Source organism: Natrix helvetica (assembly GCF_964273705.1).
Source record: "Natrix helvetica genome assembly, chromosome: 3".
NCBI lineage: Eukaryota > Metazoa > Chordata > Lepidosauria > Squamata > Natricidae > Natrix > Natrix helvetica.
The window spans coordinates 140233886-140256821 of record NC_138549.1 but is presented as its reverse complement, the minus strand read 5'-3'; the positions used below and the strand labels follow the sequence as shown (position 1 = coordinate 140256821).

The window sequence follows — 22936 nt, the reverse complement described above, 5'->3', positions numbered from 1 at the left end:
TTTTTTTCTGTTTGGACTCCAAATTTACTGTCCATGCAGCCCCATTTCCGTGGTACATCGGACCACAGCTAAATGTGGCTGCAAACTTTGCAGTCTGCTTGACTGGCAGGATTGGAATGCAACTCAAAGCAAACCATTTTAGTTTGTTGAGTTGTCCCATTCCATTGACACAAGCACCAGATATTAAGCCAATCTTTTACAAGCAACCTTAATGAGCTGAACTTTACAGATAAACAGCATAAGCCTTGGTCAGCTGTGCATTAGCTATGGAGCTTGTTCTTTTCAAACTTCTCTCGGATGGGATGCGCCAAGATCAAGACACAGTTTGCTTTTAGCTCTCCCAAAATCAAATCCTTTCATTCTGTGAAGAAAGAACCAATATTTTTCCACCTGACATTAATTATAAGTCATCTCATATTATGTATCTCTCCACCTTTGGCTACTGGTGTTCTTAGTGATGTCCTAATCAAAAACTTTGTTTCTGTATGGTGACACAGTGCTTCAGTCATAGCTGAGACATCTATGGAAAATATATATTTCACTCCAGATTTTGCTTTACCATCCCAAGGTACTATACTTTGTAAGTACAGTACGAAAACATTGTAACATTTATTTTCTACACCATACTACAACGCATCCTACTCATATATAAAATACAGGAATATGATACAATGTGATCTCAAAAATCCAAGTAACAAAGTTTTGAAATATAAACTATAACATTTATAGTACCCAGCGCACTATTCACTATTTCCCAGTAACAAGAAGCATTGTAATTAATCTTAATCTTAAAAGCCTGGTGAAAGAGACGTCTTTAAGGATTCTGTAAATGGAGAGAAAGTGCAGGACAAGTACAACCCAGGGAGATATTCCATAGCCTAAGAGCAACACAGGTTCTCTCCTACATGTCATAAAAGCAGGTCTCTGCCTCGCTTTACATCTTAATAATCACATGGGTTTGTTATATTTTTAAGACACAACGGAAGAGTTTAAAGCAGTGATGAGATACAGACAGTTTGCACCACTTTGGGAAAACCGGTTGTTAATTTTCTGAGCAGTTTGGTGAACTGGTTGTTGGAAGAAATCATTAGGGCAGAGAAACTAATGTTAAATTATTTGAATCCCACCACTGGTTTAAAAGATAAAAAGAGAGCTAAAACCCATAAAACAAAGTCTTTCAGACATGTGGGCCAACATGGAAGAAATGGGGGGGGGGGGGGGAAGAAGCATAAAGCAAAACCCTTTTTGGTGCCCCAGAAATCATATCTTCTTAAGCAGAAGACAGGGAACAGCAAAAGTAAGATTTGGAGAAGTGAAAACAGTCACAAAATAAAGGATGTCCAGGGAGGGAGAGGAAAAGCTAGTGGGAGGGAGATGAAATCAAAAGCTAAAAAGTGAAACCTATGTTCGTGCTAAGGGGTGGAAAGAGCTATGGTGATCCCTGTTCAGGGAGAGGGAAAGGGACAAGTACTAGAGACTTAGGGAACACACTAATATCCATGATGGCAAGGTAGAAGGTATGCAATTATAGTGCAGTTATAAACCTACAACCATGAAGTGAGGTTACACATCAGAAAATAAGGCATATGGAGGCATGCCCGAACAATTGTGGATGATGATGAGCATATGCTCTGGATACTTGGCTGCTTGGCTGAGTTTTGCACTTTGACCTGGCTGGCTGGGACAGAGCATCACTGACTGCTCCATCTGAAGCTCAAAGGATCTTGAAGCAGCCTTGTGCTCTTGACTTTCAGGGGGGAACATCCCACCTTATGTTCACTGACTGGTATAAAAAATGAAGCTTTGGTCTGGATGCAATTATGATAAAATAAGAGCTTTTCTAGTGATAAAGGGTATAAATTTCATGATTTTTCAATGATCATTTGGGGAGGGGGTTCAAATGTCCTTCATTCATAGGCACTAGCTTTTAATGAATGTGGGGATCTTGATTAAGAAACATTTGGCTCCAATAATGATTTTCAGGCAACCCTGAATGGAGCGAACAACTAGAAAAAGTGGAGAAACTTTACTGTACAAGCCCAAATTCTGTTATTGGAGCTTTCCTTGAAGGGGTCCTTAAGACACATTTTTCAGATGTTGGAAGTTTGAAACCTTTTTATGTTTTACGTTCTGTTATGATCTTTTCGTTTTTAATTTTGACAAAAAATTGTTCAGAGAACTTGGAAGGCAGAGAAACGATGAGTTAAAGACACTTTCCTCAATTGTACAGTGAGGAATTGATGCTTTGCTTTTTCCTTCATCCCGTCCCCCCCCCTCCACGTCATGCATCAGTTTGAGACTCTCAGAGAACACAAATACCCATAGTTCACCCCCCCCCCCGCCCCATCCCCGGCTGCCAACCAAACCGGCTTGCGACGAAAATTACGGCCTTCGGTAATCCCGTAACAGGCCCCTCAGCTCCGACAGCCCGGCCCGGCACGCAAGAAACAGCTCGGTCTAGCCTCCCACCGCGGTTCGCGCTTCCCTTCTTGGGAGAAGAGGAGGCGTCCCCCCCCTTTGGATCCGGTTTCTCCGCGCCCGCCCCTTCCCGCAGCGTCGGCCGGGCATCTGGAAGCCTTTCAGAAGGACCGCGATGGGGAGCTGGGCCCTGGCGTGGATGGTGCTTTGCAGCCTAGTCGCTGCAACCCTGGGTAAGGCCGGGGTGAGGGGCCGCGGCGTGGGTCCTGCGCTGGGCTCTCGGCAGGAGGGGAATAGGAGTGAGGCGCAGGCCCGCTGCGCGAAGCAAACACCAAATCAGCGCCTGGTTGAGGGGAGGGTGGGGGTGAGTGATGGTGCTTCTCTGGGCTCTTTCTGGTCGAAGCCGGTCTCTGCTTTGGAATATTTTTGTATTCCCTCTTGAAAGTAATGGAACAAGGGCGCTCCTGAGCATGTGTGAAATGCTCCATCACAGCTAGAGGAATTAGAAGAGGGTGGGAAAACCCTCATGGTTCATCCTTCTTCACTATCTCTGTGATTCAAGAGTGGGACATGTGGTGTTATTTTGCTGCCTTGATGTCCGGGGAATAGTAAATACCGTTTTCATCTAAAGCCACGTTTATCTCTCTTGAGCTGGTCTATATATTTTTTTCTAGAGAGGATAAGAGCTGAAGGGCTCATCGTTTGTGTCCTTTGGTTTAAAACGCTCAACTGGAATATCACCCCCAAATCAATCTTGGAAACTGGAGGACCAGAAAGATAATCATTTATTTTTTTAAAAAAGTCATACAAATTAGGGGAAACTTCTGAGTGTGTTCCATTGAACCACACGGGAGCTGTGCAAAAGTGTTCATATCAAGGGATGGGGAGAAACAGCACTTGACAATTACACATCAGAACTTTGTGACAGTTGCCCCCCCCCTTCCTTTGAGCAATGCAGGCTCTTGGAAAGACTTACAAACAGAAAAGCCTGCATCTAATCATAGTTGGGTCTATTTCTTTTTCCTGCCTTGTTGAAATGTTTATGGATGATGATTCCGTGTGAATTATTTTTGTCTGTGGTTAAAGAAGGATGCTAACCTGATAATTATAGGAACCCGTGGGAGTTAAATAACCTGAATTATATGAGATTCAAAAATAAAGAAGCTATTTGTAGAAAGGCGAAATTGTGTCTGGACTGAAGAGCTTGCAGTGACTTAATGTTTAGTGACTGAACATGTTGCTGTTTGCTACTCCCAATACTGCATTGCTGATCCCTGGAAAAGTGGAGTCACCTAACCAGATATAAAGTTGCTCTGATACAATGATTGTGCCAATGGTCTTTTTGCTGACATTAGTGTTTTGCTGACATAACAGTATTATTTTGTGCAATGTAGAACTTTTATTATTTTTGCAATGTAGAACTTTTGCACTATGGGATTCCTAATGTTCAGAAAAGACACGTGCCTTTGAAAGTATAATCTAACAACATTTATGAAAAGTTAACAAATCAGTCTCCAAGTTAATGCTTTCAAAAATATGGATTTGTAGATCTGCATAAAACATCTAGGCTTTTCTGTGAAAGACCATGTGAAAAATGCTAGTAATTGTAATCACTTATAAACTGAGCATGCTAATCATCCTTATGCTCATGAACATAACAAGATGGTTTGCTTTCAGGAAGACCAACTCATTAGCTTCTAAGGCACTTTTCTCAATCTAGTGTGTTCAAGTGATGGACTGCAACTTCTTTCATCCTCAGCCAGAATGAATAGAGATGGACCATATCCTAATCCTAGTATACCAGATATCCTGCAAAAAGAAAAAAAGAAAAGAAAAGAAAAGAAAGAAATTGTGCATAAAACTTCATGATGATTTTATAATGAGAAATATGTTCTCAAGTTTTGATGGTGTAAAACAGGGTGTCCAAACTTGGCAACTTTAAGACTTGTGGACTTCAACTCCCAGAATTCCCCAGCCAGCAGCTGGCTGGGGAATTCTGGGAGTTGAAGTCCACAAGTCTTAAAGTTGCCAAGTTTGGACACCCCTGGTGTAAAACATCTCTAGTTCTGAAAGTGGCCTGTTCTCAGAGTATTGCTTCATACCTACTTGAGAACATTTAATATAAACTAGTTATCCCTTAATTTTGCTAATTACACGACTGTGGCTGAAGTTGAGTAATGATTGAAAACAGATTTTTTGTTTAAACCAGTGGTTCTCAACCTGTGGGTCGGGACCCCTTTAGGGTGGAACGATCCTTTCACAGGGGTCGCCTAAGACCATCAGAAAACACACATTTTCCAAAAAATACAGAAAACATAAAATAATTTTATGGTTGTGGGTCACCACAACATGAGGAACTGTATTAAAGGGTCGCAGCATTAGAAAGGTTGAGAGCCACTGGTTTAAACAGTTACAACAGACAAAGGCTTATTTTTTTTCTTATCATAAGAGAAAAAATTGTGTTGTGAGAAGGAGAACACTTCATTATTCAAGATGTAAGGATAATGAGGATCCCCCCCCCCCCAAAAAAGTTCTGGCAACCAGACAGTATAATTGACTTTTATGCAACATGTCTAGCAATCCCATAGTTTCTTTGTTTTTATTTGATTTGTGAATTCTGATCATTCTGGTGGTTTATGACTTAAGGTATTATGTGGAAATCTAGGTTTGCAACATACTGTGGTTAAAAATTCTGGCTCCTGAGGAATTTGTTTCAGGCAATTTTGATTATGATGTAGATTCAGGCTAACATTTTCAACTATAGAAAGGTTTTTAAAAGGTACTTCAGACAAAAAAAATCTTTTAAAAAAACCCAGCTGACTTTTATCCAAGTCTCAGTTAAATCACCGTAATAGATTTTTCCCCATTTGTTTATAACAGATATTGTAATTCTGTTAGATGTAATAACATTTTGTTAGATGATGAATATGTTTTCCTCTCAAATAACTACCACTAAGCTGAGGTATCATTTTGCCTTCCCTAATGAGAAGCAGCAGCTGTTGAAAACAGTACATAGGCAAGTGGTCCAAATGGTGTTACACCCTTCATCTTACAAAGCTTCAATATTAAGCTGAATATGGATGCTGGATGGAAGCGTCTTAGTGCAATACCCTTCTTTCTCCTTTTCTTATTAGTCCAGTTAACTTGTTCGTGTGCCTCACGCACATCCAGTTTGCATCTCCATGGAGTTACCTTTCTCTCACTTAATATTCATTCTGTTTCTCCTCTTGCTGAAAGGGCATGCATTTGTGCATACTAAGTGAAAGTTGTTTGCCAAGTTAAAGTGGTTTATATGTATGAGTTCATGTGGGGACCATTTAATATTGTAGGTGAGGTGACTTATTTTTAATTAGTAATTATTAATTCCATTAATATAACTATAGTTTTGTCACAAAGCAGCCTTTGGGGAAGGGAATGTTGCTTATGGCAGCCACGTATGTATCTTGTGTGACATATGGAGTGATTTACTGGGTGGGAGGGAGAAATTTCAAGGTTTGATTTTAGCTGGCATTCGTAACCCTAAACAATGCAGAAGAGTTTTGTCTTGGCATTTTCTCTTAGGCTTCTTTTGAGAATAGGGTTTTTAAAATTGGAACTTTTGTATACAAAATGTGTTTAGAAGCCTTTTCTTTTTTTATATATTTTGATAGTTGGGAATTACGCTGATCTTTGTGCAGTAAAGTGGTACTTGGTTGGCTCTTGTTTTATTTTACACCATCTGTAATCATAATAAAAATAGATACATTTAGAATGAAATCTTGACATATTAAAAAAACACTCTAATATCCCTTTTGGATGTAGAACATCCGAAAGGACAGACTTCTAATCATTAAATGAGGTTTCCATTGCTAGAGCCAAAGTGCTTCTTGTCAGCTTCACAGAAAGTTAGAAAATATTAATTCTGTTTTTACTGTGGGGGATGGAGGGACGATGCTGTTGGCCCAAGATTGCTGGTGTTAATTTAGCAGACACATTCAAGGCAGTTCCAAGGTGAATACCATAGAGGAACTTTGGATTCTTTGAATTTTGGATTAATGAGGATTTGCTGTGGATCTTTGAAGGAAAGGAAGTTCCAAAATACTTGAAGATCAGGACATTCCAATAGCAAGGAGGAAAAAAATTGAGGTATCCACAAAGAAGATAAAATTAGATAGGAAGGAATGGATTGTAGAATGAAATAGAAACTATAACAAATCCCACTGACTCAGTAATTACTTGAGGAAAGATCTAACTGGCTTTATTTTTAATGTCTAAAGCAATTTATTCAGTTTGAAAGTATTTTGTATCCCATTGTCAAGTTTGGATGTACAGCTTCAAGATCCTTTGTTCATTTTTGGGCTTACTGTTGGGACAAGTAAAACTTGCTTTTATCTGGAACCTGGTCATTCATTTGTGTGGTGCTGTCCATGGTGCTGACACCTATAGCTGATTAAGACTCCCTGCATTCTTTCACACAACCTGAGGGTGTTTCTCCAATGGGGCCCTGCTTGTGATGGATAGGCTATATCTGCAAACTATGTTAATGCTACTTTATCAGGGTAGCTAATTTCTTGGCCTCTTGATAGTGGCTTTGTATTATAAAAAACTGTTAAGAAGAACAGGCTATGCAATGTTTCATCTCAGTGTCTTGTATAATTCAAATTTAATTCCAAGACAGTATGTCCAACTAATACAATAGCTAATGGAAGTTCTGGCTAGAGATCATAGGAGTTGAGGGGACAAATTTAGAGGAGTGGAGTTAAAGGGTTCTAATCTTATTGTGAGTCCAGAAATAGTACTTACAGTACTACTGTAGTCAAAGCAATAATTGAACTATTTAGATCAAATTTATGCATTCTAAAAGACTTTAATTTTAATTATCGTGATTTCTAACAGATACAAGCTTTGATCATGCTAGAAAAAGTCCTGAACATTTTATTTATTATTGTTGCATTTATTAACTTACTATTATGTTTATAACTTGCCTGTTTTGAGAGTTTAAGGCTTTTGGAAACAATTCTGTGAGTTATGTTTGTTTGAGACAGAATCATTGGCTCAAGATCACCTGTTGAGCTCCATGATTAATTGAGGAATCTGGGTCTCTATAATCAAGTCTAACATCTTAACAATGTTGGACATGCTGGCTATCAATCATGGAATAATTTTCCTTGCTGAAGATTGCACATTTGTCAAACTGTTTATTCAGGGCGAGTACATCTCTGAATATTTGAAATGAAAAAGGGAAGTTAAGAAAACTGTACCAGAGATAACCCTTTCCCATCACAAAGATGAAGCAGATAACTCATGCAGGAATCCAGCCCTCTTGCAAATGCTCATTTTCTTCCAGAATAATTGAAGAAGTAAAGTTTTTCCCAGTTCTATATACAATAAGGGGCATATTGCATTTGCTGCACTGAAGGCCAGAAATTTTAATTATTAAAACTCTGTTTTGGGAAAGCCTTTCCCATGCTTGGCAATATCCTTGACTAAAATATAAAAAAGTAATTAAGTTCAACACTTAATAATTTAGAAAAACCAATTACGTTTCCTGAGTGCATTCTCTAAGGTTCAAATGGATATGGATGTTTGTGTTATACTGGCTGAAAGACAAGCACTTGCCATATAGCACCCTGAACTTAACAATTGTTGATAAAAAAAGAAGAAGTCTTTTCTCCCCCTGTGTCTGCACAGGGGGAGAAAAACTGGGAGAAAAATCAGAAAATATAAATATAATCCTGATGAATATGCATTAACATCTTTCTGTGCCCCGATAGTTGACATGTCAGGAGATTAGGCTTACGTTGCCTTGCCATTTCATCTCTTCATTGTGTCAGTGGAGGGGAATTCCAGCTGCCTTCTTCCATCTTCTAAAATGACAAAAACACTAATAAAACCATGTTAAAGGACTTGTTTGTTAATTGTTTCTTATAGTCATCCAGTGCCAGGGAAAAAAGAAAGCTGCAGCTTTTCTCTATAGAATGAGAGAAATGCAACTGTTTCTCTTAGAGAAGCAGAGAATCAAAGAAAAGGAAGGTAACATAAGACAGAAAACGAAAAATGAGTTCTGCTTGTCCTTGTTCAGTGACTGAATGGAGCGATTTTGTGTTTCCTGAGTCTCACTTCTGAATACCAGTCCTTTCATAAACATGATTCATTCCAACAGATCAAGTCTGCAAAACTCTGCTATAGATTCCCTTTAATTCAGTTAATAATCAAGAAGCTTACATGGATTAGAGGAAGGGGTGTGGTGGGAGGTAGCACTGACTATGCATATTTGAAAAAAAAAGACACTATTTATGTTCATAATACTGTTCACATGAGTCATCATAGGTAATACATTTGTGACTGAATTTTGTTTCATATAAACAAGCAAAGAATAGAGGTATTCTTATTTTTAATGTGGTGTATAGTAGTGAGTAGCTATCTTACTCTATAAAAGAAATATCTTCATATGTGGGGAAATTGGTTTTAAGATTACGAATCCTGTGCAAGGAATTTAGACTCATTGTACTAAAATACAGCATATTATATAATGGGTTAAAGTACTCTATTGTCTCTGACTTGGAATATCCAAATTAAAATATCCACTTGATTATGATACTCTCTTACAACAAACCTATTTACTTAATGGGGTTGTCTGAACAGTAAATTTGGGACAAAAGATAAATAATACCAGACAGTTGAAGAAGAGAAAGGGACATTGGAGTAATATATGAAGGACAATGAAGAGGATGCACTGAATTTGACCCAATGGTGGGTTACTGAGTGGAGGAGAGACCAAACTGGCCTACCCAATGAAGAACAGAAAAGAGATATGGCAAGGCAAAATACTATGTGATACTTAATACTTTAAAAAAAGCAGGCAAAGCAGATAACAAAGCAGACCTAGCAATGATTAAGAGTAGGAAACTTGAAGAAAGATACATAGGGGCAATTCTGTCCACACAAGACCAAGCCAAATGCATGTAAAACCAGCCTTGAGAAGAAAGCAAGAGACAACAAATGCTGCATCTGCAAAGATGCTGAAGAAACAGGGGACTACCTAGTTAGTGGCTGCAAGAAGATCGCACAGACTGATTACAAACTGGTGAACTGGTGGGACCACAAAGTAAACCAAGTAATAGAAAATGAAGAAGCTAAAAGTCCTCAAGCAGACAGGCATCTGCCACATAATAGCCCAGATTTAAGAATTGTTATTTGTTAACAATGAGGGCAAGGGGGGTGTTCCACCAGGTCCGCCTGGTGCGCCAATTGAGCCCCTTATTGGACCGGGATGCCTTACGCACAGTCACCCATGCGCTGGTGACGTCTCGCCTAGACTACTGCAATGCTCTCTACATGGGGCTTCCCTTGAGATGCACTCGGAGACTGCAGTTGGTCCAGAATGCGGCTGCGCGGGTGATTATGGGGAGTACTAGGTACTCCCATGTAACACCTCTCCTGCGCGAGCTGCACTGGCTTCCTGTGGTCTATCGGGTGCGTTTCAAGGTTTTGATTACGATCTTCAAAGCGCTCCATGGCACAGGACCTAGTTACCTGCAGGATCGCATCCTGCCCCATACATCCCTACGACCAATCCGCTCACACAGAGAGGGACTTCTCCGGGTGCCGTTCGCTAAACAGTGTCGGGGGGGCGACACCCAGGAGCAGGGCCTTCTCTGTGATGGGCCCAGCCCTGTGGAATGACCTCCCCCTTGACATCAGGATTACTTCCGATCTCTGCTCCTTCCGTGTAAAGCTCAAGACCCACCTTTTTCAATTATCTGGCCTGGCTCAATCGTAGTTTCATCCTATTCCTCCTGACAGTCCTTTTTTAAATTTGTAATTTTTAATATGGGGTATTTTAATGGCAAATTTTATTATTATTATTGTGATGTATTTATGATTGTTACCTCCTCCGTGCATGTGTATGTTTATATACATATATGTATGTGTTTTTATTGTACGTCGCCCCGAGTCCCTTGTGGAGAGGGAGCGGCTAACAAATTAAATTTATTATTATTAAATTTATTAACACACACACACACACCCCAAAAGGTCTGGATAGTGGACAGCAAAACAGAAGAGAAAGATTATGAGAAAAATCACAAAATATAAGAATCTGCAAATAAAATTAGAATGTCTGTGGCAATCCCAAAACATTTGGAGCACCACTTGAGTACCATTGATATTGACAAAATTGCCATCAGTCAATTGCAAAAAGCAGCTTTACGTGAAACAGCTTACATCTTGCAAGAAGTTTAAAATAATCAAATAATAATGTCTGCCTATCCCAGGTCCTTGCGAAGAATAGAAATGCCAAATCCAGTCTAAACAGCTGGCTGACTGTGTGAGCAACCATAGTAATAATAATAATAGTGTATTAATTTTCTATGCTGCCCAACCCTCAATAACTCTGGGCAGCTCACAACAATCAAAGATACTATAATTATATCAATAAAAAATGAAAGATGACAGGGGCAATAAAGCAATGGGTCTCATTCTCTTGTCAAAGACACGGGTGAAGGGTCAGAATTGTACACATCCCTTGAACTTTGGAAAAGAGGCATAATGTAACTGTAATTAATAAAATGGTTGCAATGTTTAGAGCGCAGGGAAAGCACTTCCAGTCATCTGAAGACAGCTGGTCATGTTCTATATATGGAGGTCACATGTCTAAATGAAGGGGATTGAATCATAGGAATGAACTCATTTGATATTCTGGGTTGTAATAAAAAACCATAGCTGTGACCAAACCTAAACATGCCAGAGAGTACAAGAGTTTCATTTTTATCTTCCTCCGCTTGGCTAAATTTGACACAACATGATCAACATATGTACCATATATATTTTTTATTGACAGCATTTATAAATGCATAGCAAGCTGAGTATGTATTCCACATCTTTATTATAATGATACAAGGTTTCTTGTAATTAATTTTGTCTATAAAGTTTTTTTAAAGTAACAAATAATACAACTTTAGATAGTGATGACAATTTACATATTCACTTAGCTGTTACAACAATGATCAAGAACATGTATCTTTATTATTATTTATTTATTTATTATTCATATTTATAGACCGCCCCCTCTCCCGAAAGGGACTCGGGGCGGTGTACAGTCACTAAAATGCGTTATAAAATACATACATAAAACAATTAAATAATTAAATACATAGGTGGAGGAGGTTGCAAGACTGTATATAGAAATTCTTATATTTGAATATGCCATATGTTGCATGTAGTTCACAGTCTGTTTTAATTTTGTTAAAAGAAACAATGTATTGGGGCAATAATATATGAATGAATTTAATTAGCATCTAATTGTAATTTATACTGTAATTTTTATAGGTCATGGTTGCCGTGATGATCATGGCCAATAACCCTTTTCCTTGAAGACAAAATGATGTGGATCAGCCCCCAGAAGATATTGTCTCTTATACCAGCTTTTCATTTTCTTTTGTTTTGTAGAAGGCAAATTCCCATACTGTCTAAAAAAATGATGAACTATAAGTAGCCCTCCACTTACAACTGTTTGTTTAGTAACAGTTCAAATTTAAAACAACACTGAAAAAACAACTTATGACTATTTTTCACAGTTGCAACCTTTGCAGCATCCCCATAATTATGTGATCAAAATTCAGATACTTGACAACTGGTTCATATTCATGACTGTTGTTGTGTCCGAAGAGTCATGTGATCACCTTTTGCGATCTTCTTGCAAACAAACTCAGTGGGGAAACCAGATTCACTTAACAACTGGGTTACTAACATCAACTGTAGTGATTCAATTAACAACTGTGGCAAAATAACTTCTAAAATGGGGCAAAATTCACTTAACAAATGTCTCACTTAACAACATAAATGTTGGGCTCAATTGTGGTTGTAAGTCGAAGACTACCTGTATGTCCTCCTACTATATTTAAATTGTATAAATACATGTTATAATTTCTGTTATTCCGAAGCATTCTGATATTTCTAGAAGCTGGCACTTTACTTTGTTACATAGCTGCTTCCTACTAAACTTTTTTTTTGTTTAAAAAGATCTGAAAAATATTAAGCCTGAGAGTCTTACAACTGCCAAAGAAAATATCCATTTTCATTATGTTGCCAACTTCTGCATTATTGCTTTTATATTTAAAAAGAGAGAGCTAGAGAGAGAATGATGTTTACAGCCAGCAGCAGCAATGTGAGATTGTGAATGGTATAACTTATGAGTAAGCCATAAATAGTGTAATTAATTAAATTAAATTAATTTAATAAGAATATTTTTTTAAAAATTGGAAAAACTTACAGTTCAGTACGCAAATTGTGTGAGATTTCAAGAAAACCAAAATCTTACAAGACGTTAAAGAGATTTTGGCATTCTTACCTAATGTCAGAGAATATCTTACATGATTTTGTAAGATCTAATGATCTCACAAACATTTTTCAAGTTTAATTTTAATTGTTGGGATTCCCCTGTTATTGTGAAAGACCATGCAATGATTGCTTGCAAAATTCTGGAAGGCCTTTGACTGTGGGTCCCTGAGTTACTCCTAGAGGCTGATGTGTAGGAAATTTCAGGGTGTTCCCTGTACAATGTTCTTAGAGCAGGGGTGTCAAACTCAAGGCCTGGGGTCCGGATCTGGCCCACGTGGTACTTAGATCTAGCTCATGGGGCCACCCTGGAAACAGCGAAGGACTAGCCTGAGGTGCTTCTGCCAGTGAAAATGGGCTCTTGGGCTCTGTTTTCGGCTGCCGCAGCCTCCTACAACCCTCTGCTGGTGAAAACGTAGCTTGGGAGGGTTGCATGCAGGTGTTTGGGCTCCCGCAGGCACCCCCAAAAGGAGAGACATCAAGCTGGCCATAACCAGCCTGGCCACACCTACCCCCGTCCCCCGAGGTCAAACAAGCCTGATGTGGTCCTCCATGACATTGAGTTTGACACCCCTATCTTAGAGGATTTCTCACTGCTTTCTATTTTCTATGGAATTGATAAAAGGAGTGTCTTCTTTCTCCTTCCAGTCTCAGCTGATGAAGACTGCAAGTGGTACATAGACAGAAATGGCTCCTGGCACCGTAGCATAGACTGCAACTTTCCTTCTTTCTGCTGTGGTGACTGCTACCATCGCTTCTGTTGCTTTGATATCAGGAACCTTCTCACTGAACGGCAGCAGAAGCACTGCATGGCCTTTGGGTAAAAACATGCAATAGCCACACAAGGTGTTTGAAAGCATCAAGATTGTGACTGAAGACTTAGTGTTACTTGTGAAGTGCCAAAAGAAACAGAGCGGAGGGATCTAAGCCACCTCTCAGATATATATATCTCAGATACACACACACACACACACACACACACACACACACACACACACACACCATATTTTTGGAGTATAAGACGCACCAAGATTTCGAAGGCAAATTTTTTTTTTAAAAAATTGCACTCTGTAGACCTCCCAAAAACGGCCCTGTTTTTTGTCAAAAAAAAAGGACACGCGTAGCCTTTAGGAGGTTTATAGAGTGCTCCTGGGGGCTGGGGGGGGGGAACAAAACTGAGCAAAAACCAGCCCATTTTTTGCTCATTTTTGCCCTCCAGAACCCCCAGGAGCACTCTGGAAGCCTCCTAAAGGCTATGCACGGCCATTTTGGTGAAGGGGCGGGGTTTCGGGAGGCCAGAAATTCTGTATTCAGTGTATAAGATGCACCCAGATTTTCACCTTCTTTTTTGGGAGGAAAAAGGTACGTCTTATACTCTGGAAAATATGGTACTTTGTTCTTATGACTGAAATATAGCTAGGGGTTCAGTTTGATCACAGGAGAATGGAGTAGGGAAGAGATGGTTTATCCTTTCTCAGGAAGGTGTCTTCAGTTTCTGAAGTCAAAATTCTTTCTACATAGCTATAGTAATGCAAATTATGGTTGGAAAAAAGGCCACGGGGAAAGAGATGAGCTCTTCTTTCTTTCTGGTTCAAATCCAGTTTCCCTTGCAGTTAAATCTGAATGATGGAGCCAGCACCCAAAGTTTTCATGAGCTACATGTGGCATTCGTGCCTTGATTATGAACTCCTGCCATAATCCATGGTTTATAAGCCATAAAGCTTGATGCACATAAGTTGCTAAGCCAGAACCCAATATACTCTTGCTTAGGTTGAGAACTGAGACACCATTTGCACACTTTATAAAAGTTGAAGATAGAGAGGCTGAAATATCTAATTCTCATGTCAGAGAACAGCAAAAAATACCAGAGGCAAGTAAGTAACCATGTGGCTTCTGAGTTTTAATTTTTTTAAAGCAACATGAGACCAAGAATTAAACTGTAGACAAATGTATATGTATAAAGATCGTTGGGTGTTGTTAAGAGAACGTCTAATACCATAGATAATTTTTGATATATAGATCTACTTACTTAAGCCTTTTTTCAAGCTTTTTTAGTAATGCTGAGTAGGAAGAGTTTCTAACACATAGCTGATATACCTTCACACATGTCCTCTAACTAGGTCCAAAGTACAGATGGAAAAATGTTGTTGAAGAATAAATGGTGGGTATTGGATATCATTCTCAAATGAGACTAGGTCTTATTGAGCTCCATAATTCTGAAAAGATAAAAAAGTAAGTTTAATTAAGGTATCCTGTTCCACAAGTCCTGGAGCAAGATTTTTGTTCTGCTCGCAAGTATTTTCTACTTACCGTATTTTTCGGAGTATAACACGCACCTTTTTTCCTCAAAAAAGAGGCTGAAAATCTGGCTGCGTCTTCTACACCGAATACAGCATTTTTTGCCTCCCGAAGCCCCGCCTCTTCACCAAAATGGCTGTGCATATCCATATGGAGGTTTTCAGAGAGCTCCTGGGGGCTGGGGAGAGCAGAAATGAGCAAAAAATGGGCCATTTTTTGCCCCCCAGCCCCCAGCAGCACTCTATAAACCTCCATAAGGCTATGCATGCAATTTCTTTGACAAGAAACGGACTGGTTTTTGCTCATTTTTGGTCCCCCCCACCCCCAGGAGCACTTTGCAAGCCCCCCCAAGGCTATTCATGCCTTTTTTGGGGGGGGGAATGGGTCCATTTTCATGAAAAACTGGCCATTTTGGGGAGGTTTGCAGAATGCAAAAACTTTTTTTTCCCTTTTGGAAAGTCTTTGATTGATGAGGATCACATTGATCAAATGCTATGCCAGCATAAACAAAGTCTTACGTGCTGCAGATTGTCAGTGATTTCCTTCTCCAGCACATGGACAACTACACCTGGAAACATCTACCTACCTACTTTCTCTCTCTCCTCTCTCTCTCTCTCTCTCTCTCTCTCCCTACCTACCTATTGTATTTCTCTCTCTCTCTCTCCCCCCTCTATCTACCTACATACCCAGCTACCCTCTTTCTCCCTACCTATCTACTGTATTTTTCTCTCTCTATCCCTCTACCTACCAACCTACGTACTCTCTCCCCCTACCTATCTACTGTATTTCTCTCTCTCTCTCTACCTACCAACCTACCTACTCTCTCTCTCCATACCTATCTATTGTATTTTTTTCTCTCTATTCCTCTACCTACCAATCTACGTACTCTCTCCCTTTCTACTGTATTTTGCTCTCTCTATTTCTCTCTCTATCCCTCTACCGACCTATCTATCTACTCTTTCTCCCTACCTACTTACTGTATTTCTCTATATCTCTCTCTCTATTTCTCTCTCTACATATATCCCTTTATCTACCTACCTACCTAACTACTCTCTCTCTCTCTCTCTCTCTCTCTCTCCCTACATACCTACTGTATTTCTCTCTCTTTCTCTCCCTCTCTTTCAAAACCTTGGTGCGTCTTATACTCCAAAAAAAACGGTAGTTCGGCTGTCTTGTTCATGCCCTTTCGAATGAAGTTGTGATTTTTATTTTCATTTTCAGACGATGATAGCAAGAGTGTTGAAAATATTGAAGTATTGAATTTAAGTATATTAATGTAAATACAGTATTGAAATAATTTGATCTATTCCTTCAATGGTTGTTGAAGCATAAAGTGGAGATTCTTACATTTGTAACTCTGAGATTTGAAACCATTTTTAATAGTTTTTTAAAATTATTTTTAATATAAGCCCATTTATTTGTATCTTAATTAAATCTACTCTTTAGTAGGAATGCACAAATGTATTCAGGAAAGCCTCTAAGTGAATTTTGAAGGGGGATATCGTTTGAGGAATTCATATTATCAACAAGATTCCCCTCCTCTTCCCTCTTCTTCCATCGCTATAGGCCCAAACAGGCCACAGAAGGACTGGGGAAATGGTGCATTTTTAAAAGCAGCTTTGCTAACGTCCATCTTTGTTTTAAACATCCACCATGATCACAGCAATGTGAGAATCTGCCCAGACACTGATTCTTTTGTGCATCGTTTCCTGGACTGTCCATTTGACAGTGTGGACGATACCCTGATCCATCCAAGGTCTCAAGAAAGGAAGAAGTCTTCTTCAAATAATATTTGGGTGATATTGCTACTACATATTTCTTTTTAAAATTAAATAAAATTTATTAAATAAATCAGGAGGAGATTCCTTGGTCACCTGCTGTATTTTTAAAATAACTTTGCCATATTTGATAGTCCCCCCCCCCCGTTGTTTTTTAACTGGACCCAACTGGATCTCTTGTGAAGATGGGCAGTAGAAGTGACTGGCTTTTTGAGAATTCCCCCATCCCTGTATCTGTTTCAGTAGCTGGTTTTGTAGCACGAACATAATTTATCTTTGTCTGTGCTCTGCAGCCCGAGGACCATTGCTGGCATCGCTTCAGCTGTGATTCTCTTTGTGGCTATTGTCGCCACCATTGTCTGCTGCTTCCTGTGCTCCTGCTGCTACTTGTACCAGCGACGGCATCACATGCAGACTCCTTATCAAGGTAGAAAATGTCCTTCTGTTGTGACCTGCTGGGAGAGATTGGGAGGGGGGGAACTGTGAATGCTGGAGGGAGAGTCAGTTGACTGATAATGTCATAAATAGCAATTCAACTTAAGGTGGGAAGGGGAGGCATCTGTTTTAATTAATTCTCGCTAGAAAGGAAACAGGGAACTTCCTATTACAATTCCAGAGCTCCATATTTTACTTCAAAGTAGCATTAAATTATTGAAATCTATGTCATTCTTGTTGTCTTGATTTTGCCAGCTACATTGGGCTTTCTACCAAAATCTTCTTTCTCATAGACCATATTTGCAATTAGTTTTATGCTGCTTAGAGGAACATTCTGATGGGAAACTTTTCCAGAGTCAGGCTGCCAGAGAAATGATTGCAGCTGCAATCCAGCACATTCTCTACTAAAAACTAGCAAATTGGGAGAAGACTGCCTTATAACATGGAGAATTATCAATAATGCTTGTGGTGATCTGGATTCAAAAGAGGAAAGGTGATGCACACCAGAGAGCAGATTATACCTACTGGCATCTCATAAAATCAAACATGTCTTTTCCTTGAATTGTGTTATAAGGTTGGGAAAAGACGCGGCTTCCAACAGATATGATGCCCAGTGCCCATGCATGCTCCAAGCCGTCTCTTATCCTTCAAATCCAGATTGCTACACAGATTTACTATCAGCTCAGACCATGCACTTAACAAAAGTTTGTCAAATCCAGGTCAGGAGATTCCACTTTCTCATTATCCTGATCAGCCGCCAGACCCTTATCCCATGGATCCAAAAGCAGGGCCAGCATTTCATCCTGGATATGCCCCTGTGTTTCCCTACCCACCTACAGTTCCAGCACAGTATCCTCTATATCCACCTGGGCCACCATACTACAATCCTTCAGGTAAGAAAAGAGTATAAAGTAATGATAAGCTGGACTTACTTCCTATCCAGGTATGGGTGCAGACATATTCAGTATGAACTCTCAAAATGTCATTCAAGCATGGGCAAAGAATTATAAGAGCTGCAATTCTCCAGAAACATTGTTAGGAAAATGTCACACATGAATGATCCACAATATCCATTAAGTCATAGGCCCTGAACAAATCTTGGTAAGTGTAGATATAAGAAATTCTATCAATGCTTGCTTCTGATTAGACAAGGGTAAGCTTTAATTGAGTTTCATGTAATTGGTAGGGCAAAGATTGATTAAAACTGAGGATGTATCGAAATAACATGGAACAGCAGGGAAGGAAAATTAAGGTTAGAGGAACAAGAACAAAGAAAAACATGGAGGTAGGTTTGTCCTATGAAACCCAAATGGCCATGAGTAAAGCAAGGCAAAATAAGAGGCTTATCCCCCTAAATAATACAGTAACATGAAATGTAGCAATGTAACAGAATTAAATATATAGAAATATGACATTTCCATAGGACTTCTATATCAGGGCTGCAAAGGTGATGATCACTAGATAACAACAAAGAATTCAATTTGCTATCACCTAGTAGTTATCTGGATTTTTGCAGGCTAGAGTATGGTAATTTTATAATCCTCATATATGTGGAGAACAGCTAACCTAGTTTCACCTTTGGCATTTCTGTAAAAATCTGCTTCAAGTTCAACTTATTGTATGGCAATTTACTGACTTAAGCCTTCCTACTAGTTTCCTATCCAAGTACTAAAGTCTAACCTTGCATTATTTTTTCAAGACCAACAAAGATCGACAAGAGGCTGCTAAGCTTATTCTAATGGTCAATTTCTTTCTTCTGCAGCTCCCCCACCATACATCCCACCGCAACCCACACAGCCTAGCACTTGAGAAGAATCTTGGAGGACTAATCAAGAGAAGCTTTCCTCTATGGGCCTGCTAACTCCCTTTTTACAGAACCTGTAGGGGGACTCCTACTGTCCTGAAACTCCAGCCTGTGTCAGTATTTGCCAGTGTTTTTTTTTAAATTAGTTATTCTGCATGGTAAGGAAGCATTGTGACTTTTAATTCTTTTCTCCACTCAACCCAGATATTGAGAGAATCACCTTGTCCTCCTCACTTCCTATGTGGTTCAGGAAGTAGCTGATGATTACAAATGCAAGAGCACAAAGCTGGTGCAAGCACCATATGTGTAATTTGACAGATTTCCCCTCTCTGAAACCAAATTTTTCAGAGGGAGGGAGTAGGCAAATTGCCTCCAGGGTTTTGCAAAGAACTAAGTGAAACTCTCTTTCCCTAAACTGCCAGAAGCTCAATTTTAGTTCCATTCTTCATAATTTCCAGGTAATGCTTTGTGTCTTAAGGAATCCCCGAGGCCTAAGATGGATATACATATTGAAGGTCCGAAGATATTTGGTGCTGCTAAAGATCCTTACACTAAGTAGATCTTGATCAGAATCTGGAGGAGAAACTGCTTGAAAGCCCATAAAAGATTCCCAAATAAAGCTGTAAGTGCAATTAATACATGCGAAAAGTAGATGAGCCTAGATAGACTCTTTTAAAGATGAGATGAGGAATAGACAAGAGAAGGCACCTTGTCTTTCTATATCTGAAGATATAGAAATCAAACTGTGGGCATTTCATATGCAAGTGAAAGTACAGATTTTCCATGTTTTTCAAGGGAAAAAATGGGAGGTAATTTTATCAATTGAGCATAATTTGGATTTTCAGAGGGATTTTTTAAAGGGTTTCTCTTCTGGATTGAAATTTCTCTTGTGCATTCCACACCAATCTAATGAGAGTTAACCTTTCACCATCATATTCTTTCACCATTGTATTATAACTTTCAGCATAAACTGCCCTCATAGTAATATGAAATCTCAACATTTAAAAAGATAAAGTAAGCATAAATTAGATTGTGAAACTGCCCTCATAGTAATATGAAATCTCAACATTTAAAAAGATAAAGTAAGCATAAATTAGATTGTGAATTCTTTACAGAGGTATCTTGTTGAGTTCACACATATCCGTTAACTCGCTGTAAAGAAATCATATTTGCCCACTTCTCAAGGTAGAGCAAGGAACAAAAACAACCTGCCAAGAACTGGCATTTCAGATGAGCAGGGGCAGAATTCAAACAGGCTTGAAAATGGTTCAGCAATGCCATTAGATTAGGGGGATGCCTTGGTTAAACTACCGATATGATAGTTGGGCAGCCATTTGGAGGAGTGTTGAAATAGTCCATTCTTTCCTGGTTAGTTCCATTTCTATACAAATCCTTTCCACCAATATCCAAATGGGTTGATCTAGAATTTCCAGCATTCTTGGCTAACACAGCTTTCCCCAATCTGGGCATTCTCCATGGTTTCTGTTTCAAATCCCAGAACTCATCAACCAGCATCTTTCACTTTTATTTTTATGCAAATATGAAGAGAGGACAATATCATTTAGGATACTTGCTGTTTTTGTTTATAGTCACTGCCCAACAGTAACTATAAGAATTTATTTCAAACCTTATGTGTTTTCTCCCACAGTGAGACTCCTACATGTTCTTTCATAATATTCTAACTCAGTTTAGTTTCCTTTCTTTTCACTAAGAAAGATTAGTTAAAATTAGCTAGCCCTTTACTTGTCCTGAATCCAAACTCTCAATTTTTCCTCTGATCAATTAATTGTACTCATGAGGCATGGGAATGCCTAGTAAGAAATAGGTGCCTATTATTTATGCAGTGTAGCCTATTTCTCTTGAAAGTCCTTGGTGTTTATTGTGGCTCGATCTGCATTTTATTGTGTGCAAAATCTAATATTCTGCCACTGGAATGTTGCAGAGAACACTGGAGTTCTCTGTTTTCTTCCTGACTATGTCAGTCTGGCCATTCTAGGGGAGTCTCATAGATTGCTAGAACAGAAAGTCATTTGTGCTGCAGAATAGTACGTTTTGCACATTCCTGCTGCATTCTTGCTGCATGGCCATATTTATCAATATGCCACTACATCTCATTGTTCTTTCCAAACATCAGCAACATTTAGTGTGATGGGATGAGGTTGGACAGTCCCACCTATTCCTCCCCACCTGCTGAAGGGATATTAACTTTGCACTTGCCAGGATTGCAAAGGCTGTATTTAAATTATTTGGAGCACACAGAGAAGGCCTGGGAAGCAACACAAATGCATGATGCTTCAACAACAGTTGAAAGACAATTCCTGTGCAAGAAAATGAAAAGGCCACCATGTGCTACGATGCCCACTAATTTCATGGCTTCCAGTAACTGGGAAAATGTTTTAGTCCAGGTGAAGAAGCCATACATTGGGCATACGCCTTTTGATGTTGCACAGAGCTCTGCAAAACCAACGTGTTTAGCAATGTTGAAGCAACACAATGTAGACATCCTCTCCATGCATTTGACCATTTCTGAGTCCTGCAAGAAAATTTTGGAGGAAGGAGTTAATTGAGTCAGCCCTTTTGCTCAAACCACATTCCCACTGTGTGGGAATGGCCTGCTGAATTGCGGCAACAGTTGCATCGCTGCCTCTTATTCTAATCAGAATGGCAAACATTTGCTTTGCAAAATGTTCGTTACAATGTGGATTAAAGTTGTAAATACTGATTAAGTTACTGCTATGTGTGTTGGCGTGTATTTCTTCTACTTCTGCTGTATAGTTAGTGGATAGGTAGTCCTAGAATAATTTCTTAACAAGAGAAATAAACTTTCCTTTGCCAACAATTAAGAACTTGATAAAAGAAAATGTTAATATTTGATACAGAGTTCTTTCATTGCTTCCAATGAATTGAGGAGGGTGTCCGCAGGGAAGGGAACAAAGAGCCATAAGGTTTCAAATCAGTGGTGAGTATGTTTTGCTGATTTTTAAATTTAAAATTTCTCCTTAGTTAATTTATATGCCAGATCATCCCATCTAGTATGTCTTGAATACTGAACAATAATATGGTTGCCATAGAAACATGGATTTACGTTTGGATGAAGAGCTTTGGTGTTCAGAAAAAGTTTCAGCCCAGTCCACGGTTTTAATAGTTGTTCAACTGCAGAATTTCCAAATATGATTTTCTCTTTCATTTTGGAACAACCTTCCTAACCCTGGCTCCCTCCAAATACATTAGATTTCAACCCCCATAATCTGTAGCTGATACTGCAACTGGCCAGAGATGATGGGCTTTAACTAGACTGGTTTTTTTAAACAAAGCCATCTTTCTTGATGTAGCCTATAGAGCAGTGGTTCTCAACCTGTGGATCGGGACCCCTTTGGGGTTCGAATGACCCTTTCACAGGGGTCGCTTAAGACCATCGGAAAACACATATTTTCGATGGTCTTAGGAACCGAGACACCAATTTGATGGTTGGGGGGTCACCCCAACATGAGGAACTGTATTAAAGGGTCGCGGCATTGGGAAGGTTGAGAACCACTGCTATAGAGTGACCATTGCATAGTAGGCAGGAATGTTTGACATATGCAAAGAAACCAATGAAACACTAGATCACCTAGTTAGCAGACTGACTACAAACAACAGTATGACAAAGTACAAACAATAGTGCGCTGAACCTCTGCAACAAATATTGTTTGCCTGAAAGCAAGAACTGGTGGGACCACAAAAGAGACAAAGTAAGAGAAAATGAAGAAGCTAAAGTCCTCTAGGTCTTTAGAATTCAAGCTGATAGGCACCTGCCACATAACACCCAGATTTAAGAATTATTGATTTTTTAAAAACTGAAAAATTCTGGATAGCAGAGGTTACAGTGCTTGAGAGAGCAGAGAGT

The 22936-nt window shown here is 39.2% G+C and overlaps 1 protein-coding gene across 1 annotated transcript; it reads left to right on the top strand.

Annotated features, from left to right (window-relative positions):
- The first annotated feature begins 2421 nt into the window (after positions 1–2421).
- Positions 2422–21780, top strand: SHISA4 (shisa family member 4). Its single transcript, XM_081946984.1, has 5 exons — positions 2422–2651; positions 13384–13555; positions 17105–17238; positions 17966–18139; positions 19009–21780. The coding sequence occupies exons 1-5, from the start codon at positions 2594–2596 to the stop codon at positions 19053–19055; spliced, it is 585 nt and encodes a 194-aa protein (XP_081803110.1). The 5' UTR covers positions 2422–2593; the 3' UTR covers positions 19056–21780.
- The last annotated feature ends 1156 nt before the right edge of the window (positions 21781–22936 follow it).

Coding starts and splice junctions, on each gene's coding strand:
- SHISA4 (XM_081946984.1), top strand. CDS start 2,594: ATGGGGAGCTGGGCCCTGGCGTGGATGGTGCTTTGCAGCCTAGTCGCT. Junction 2,652..13,383: donor CCTAGTCGCTGCAACCCTGG/GTAAGGCCGGGG, acceptor TTCTCCTTCCAG/TCTCAGCTGATGAAGACTGC. Junction 17,239..17,965: donor CATGCAGACTCCTTATCAAG/GTAGAAAATGTC, acceptor TGTCAAATCCAG/GTCAGGAGATTCCACTTTCT.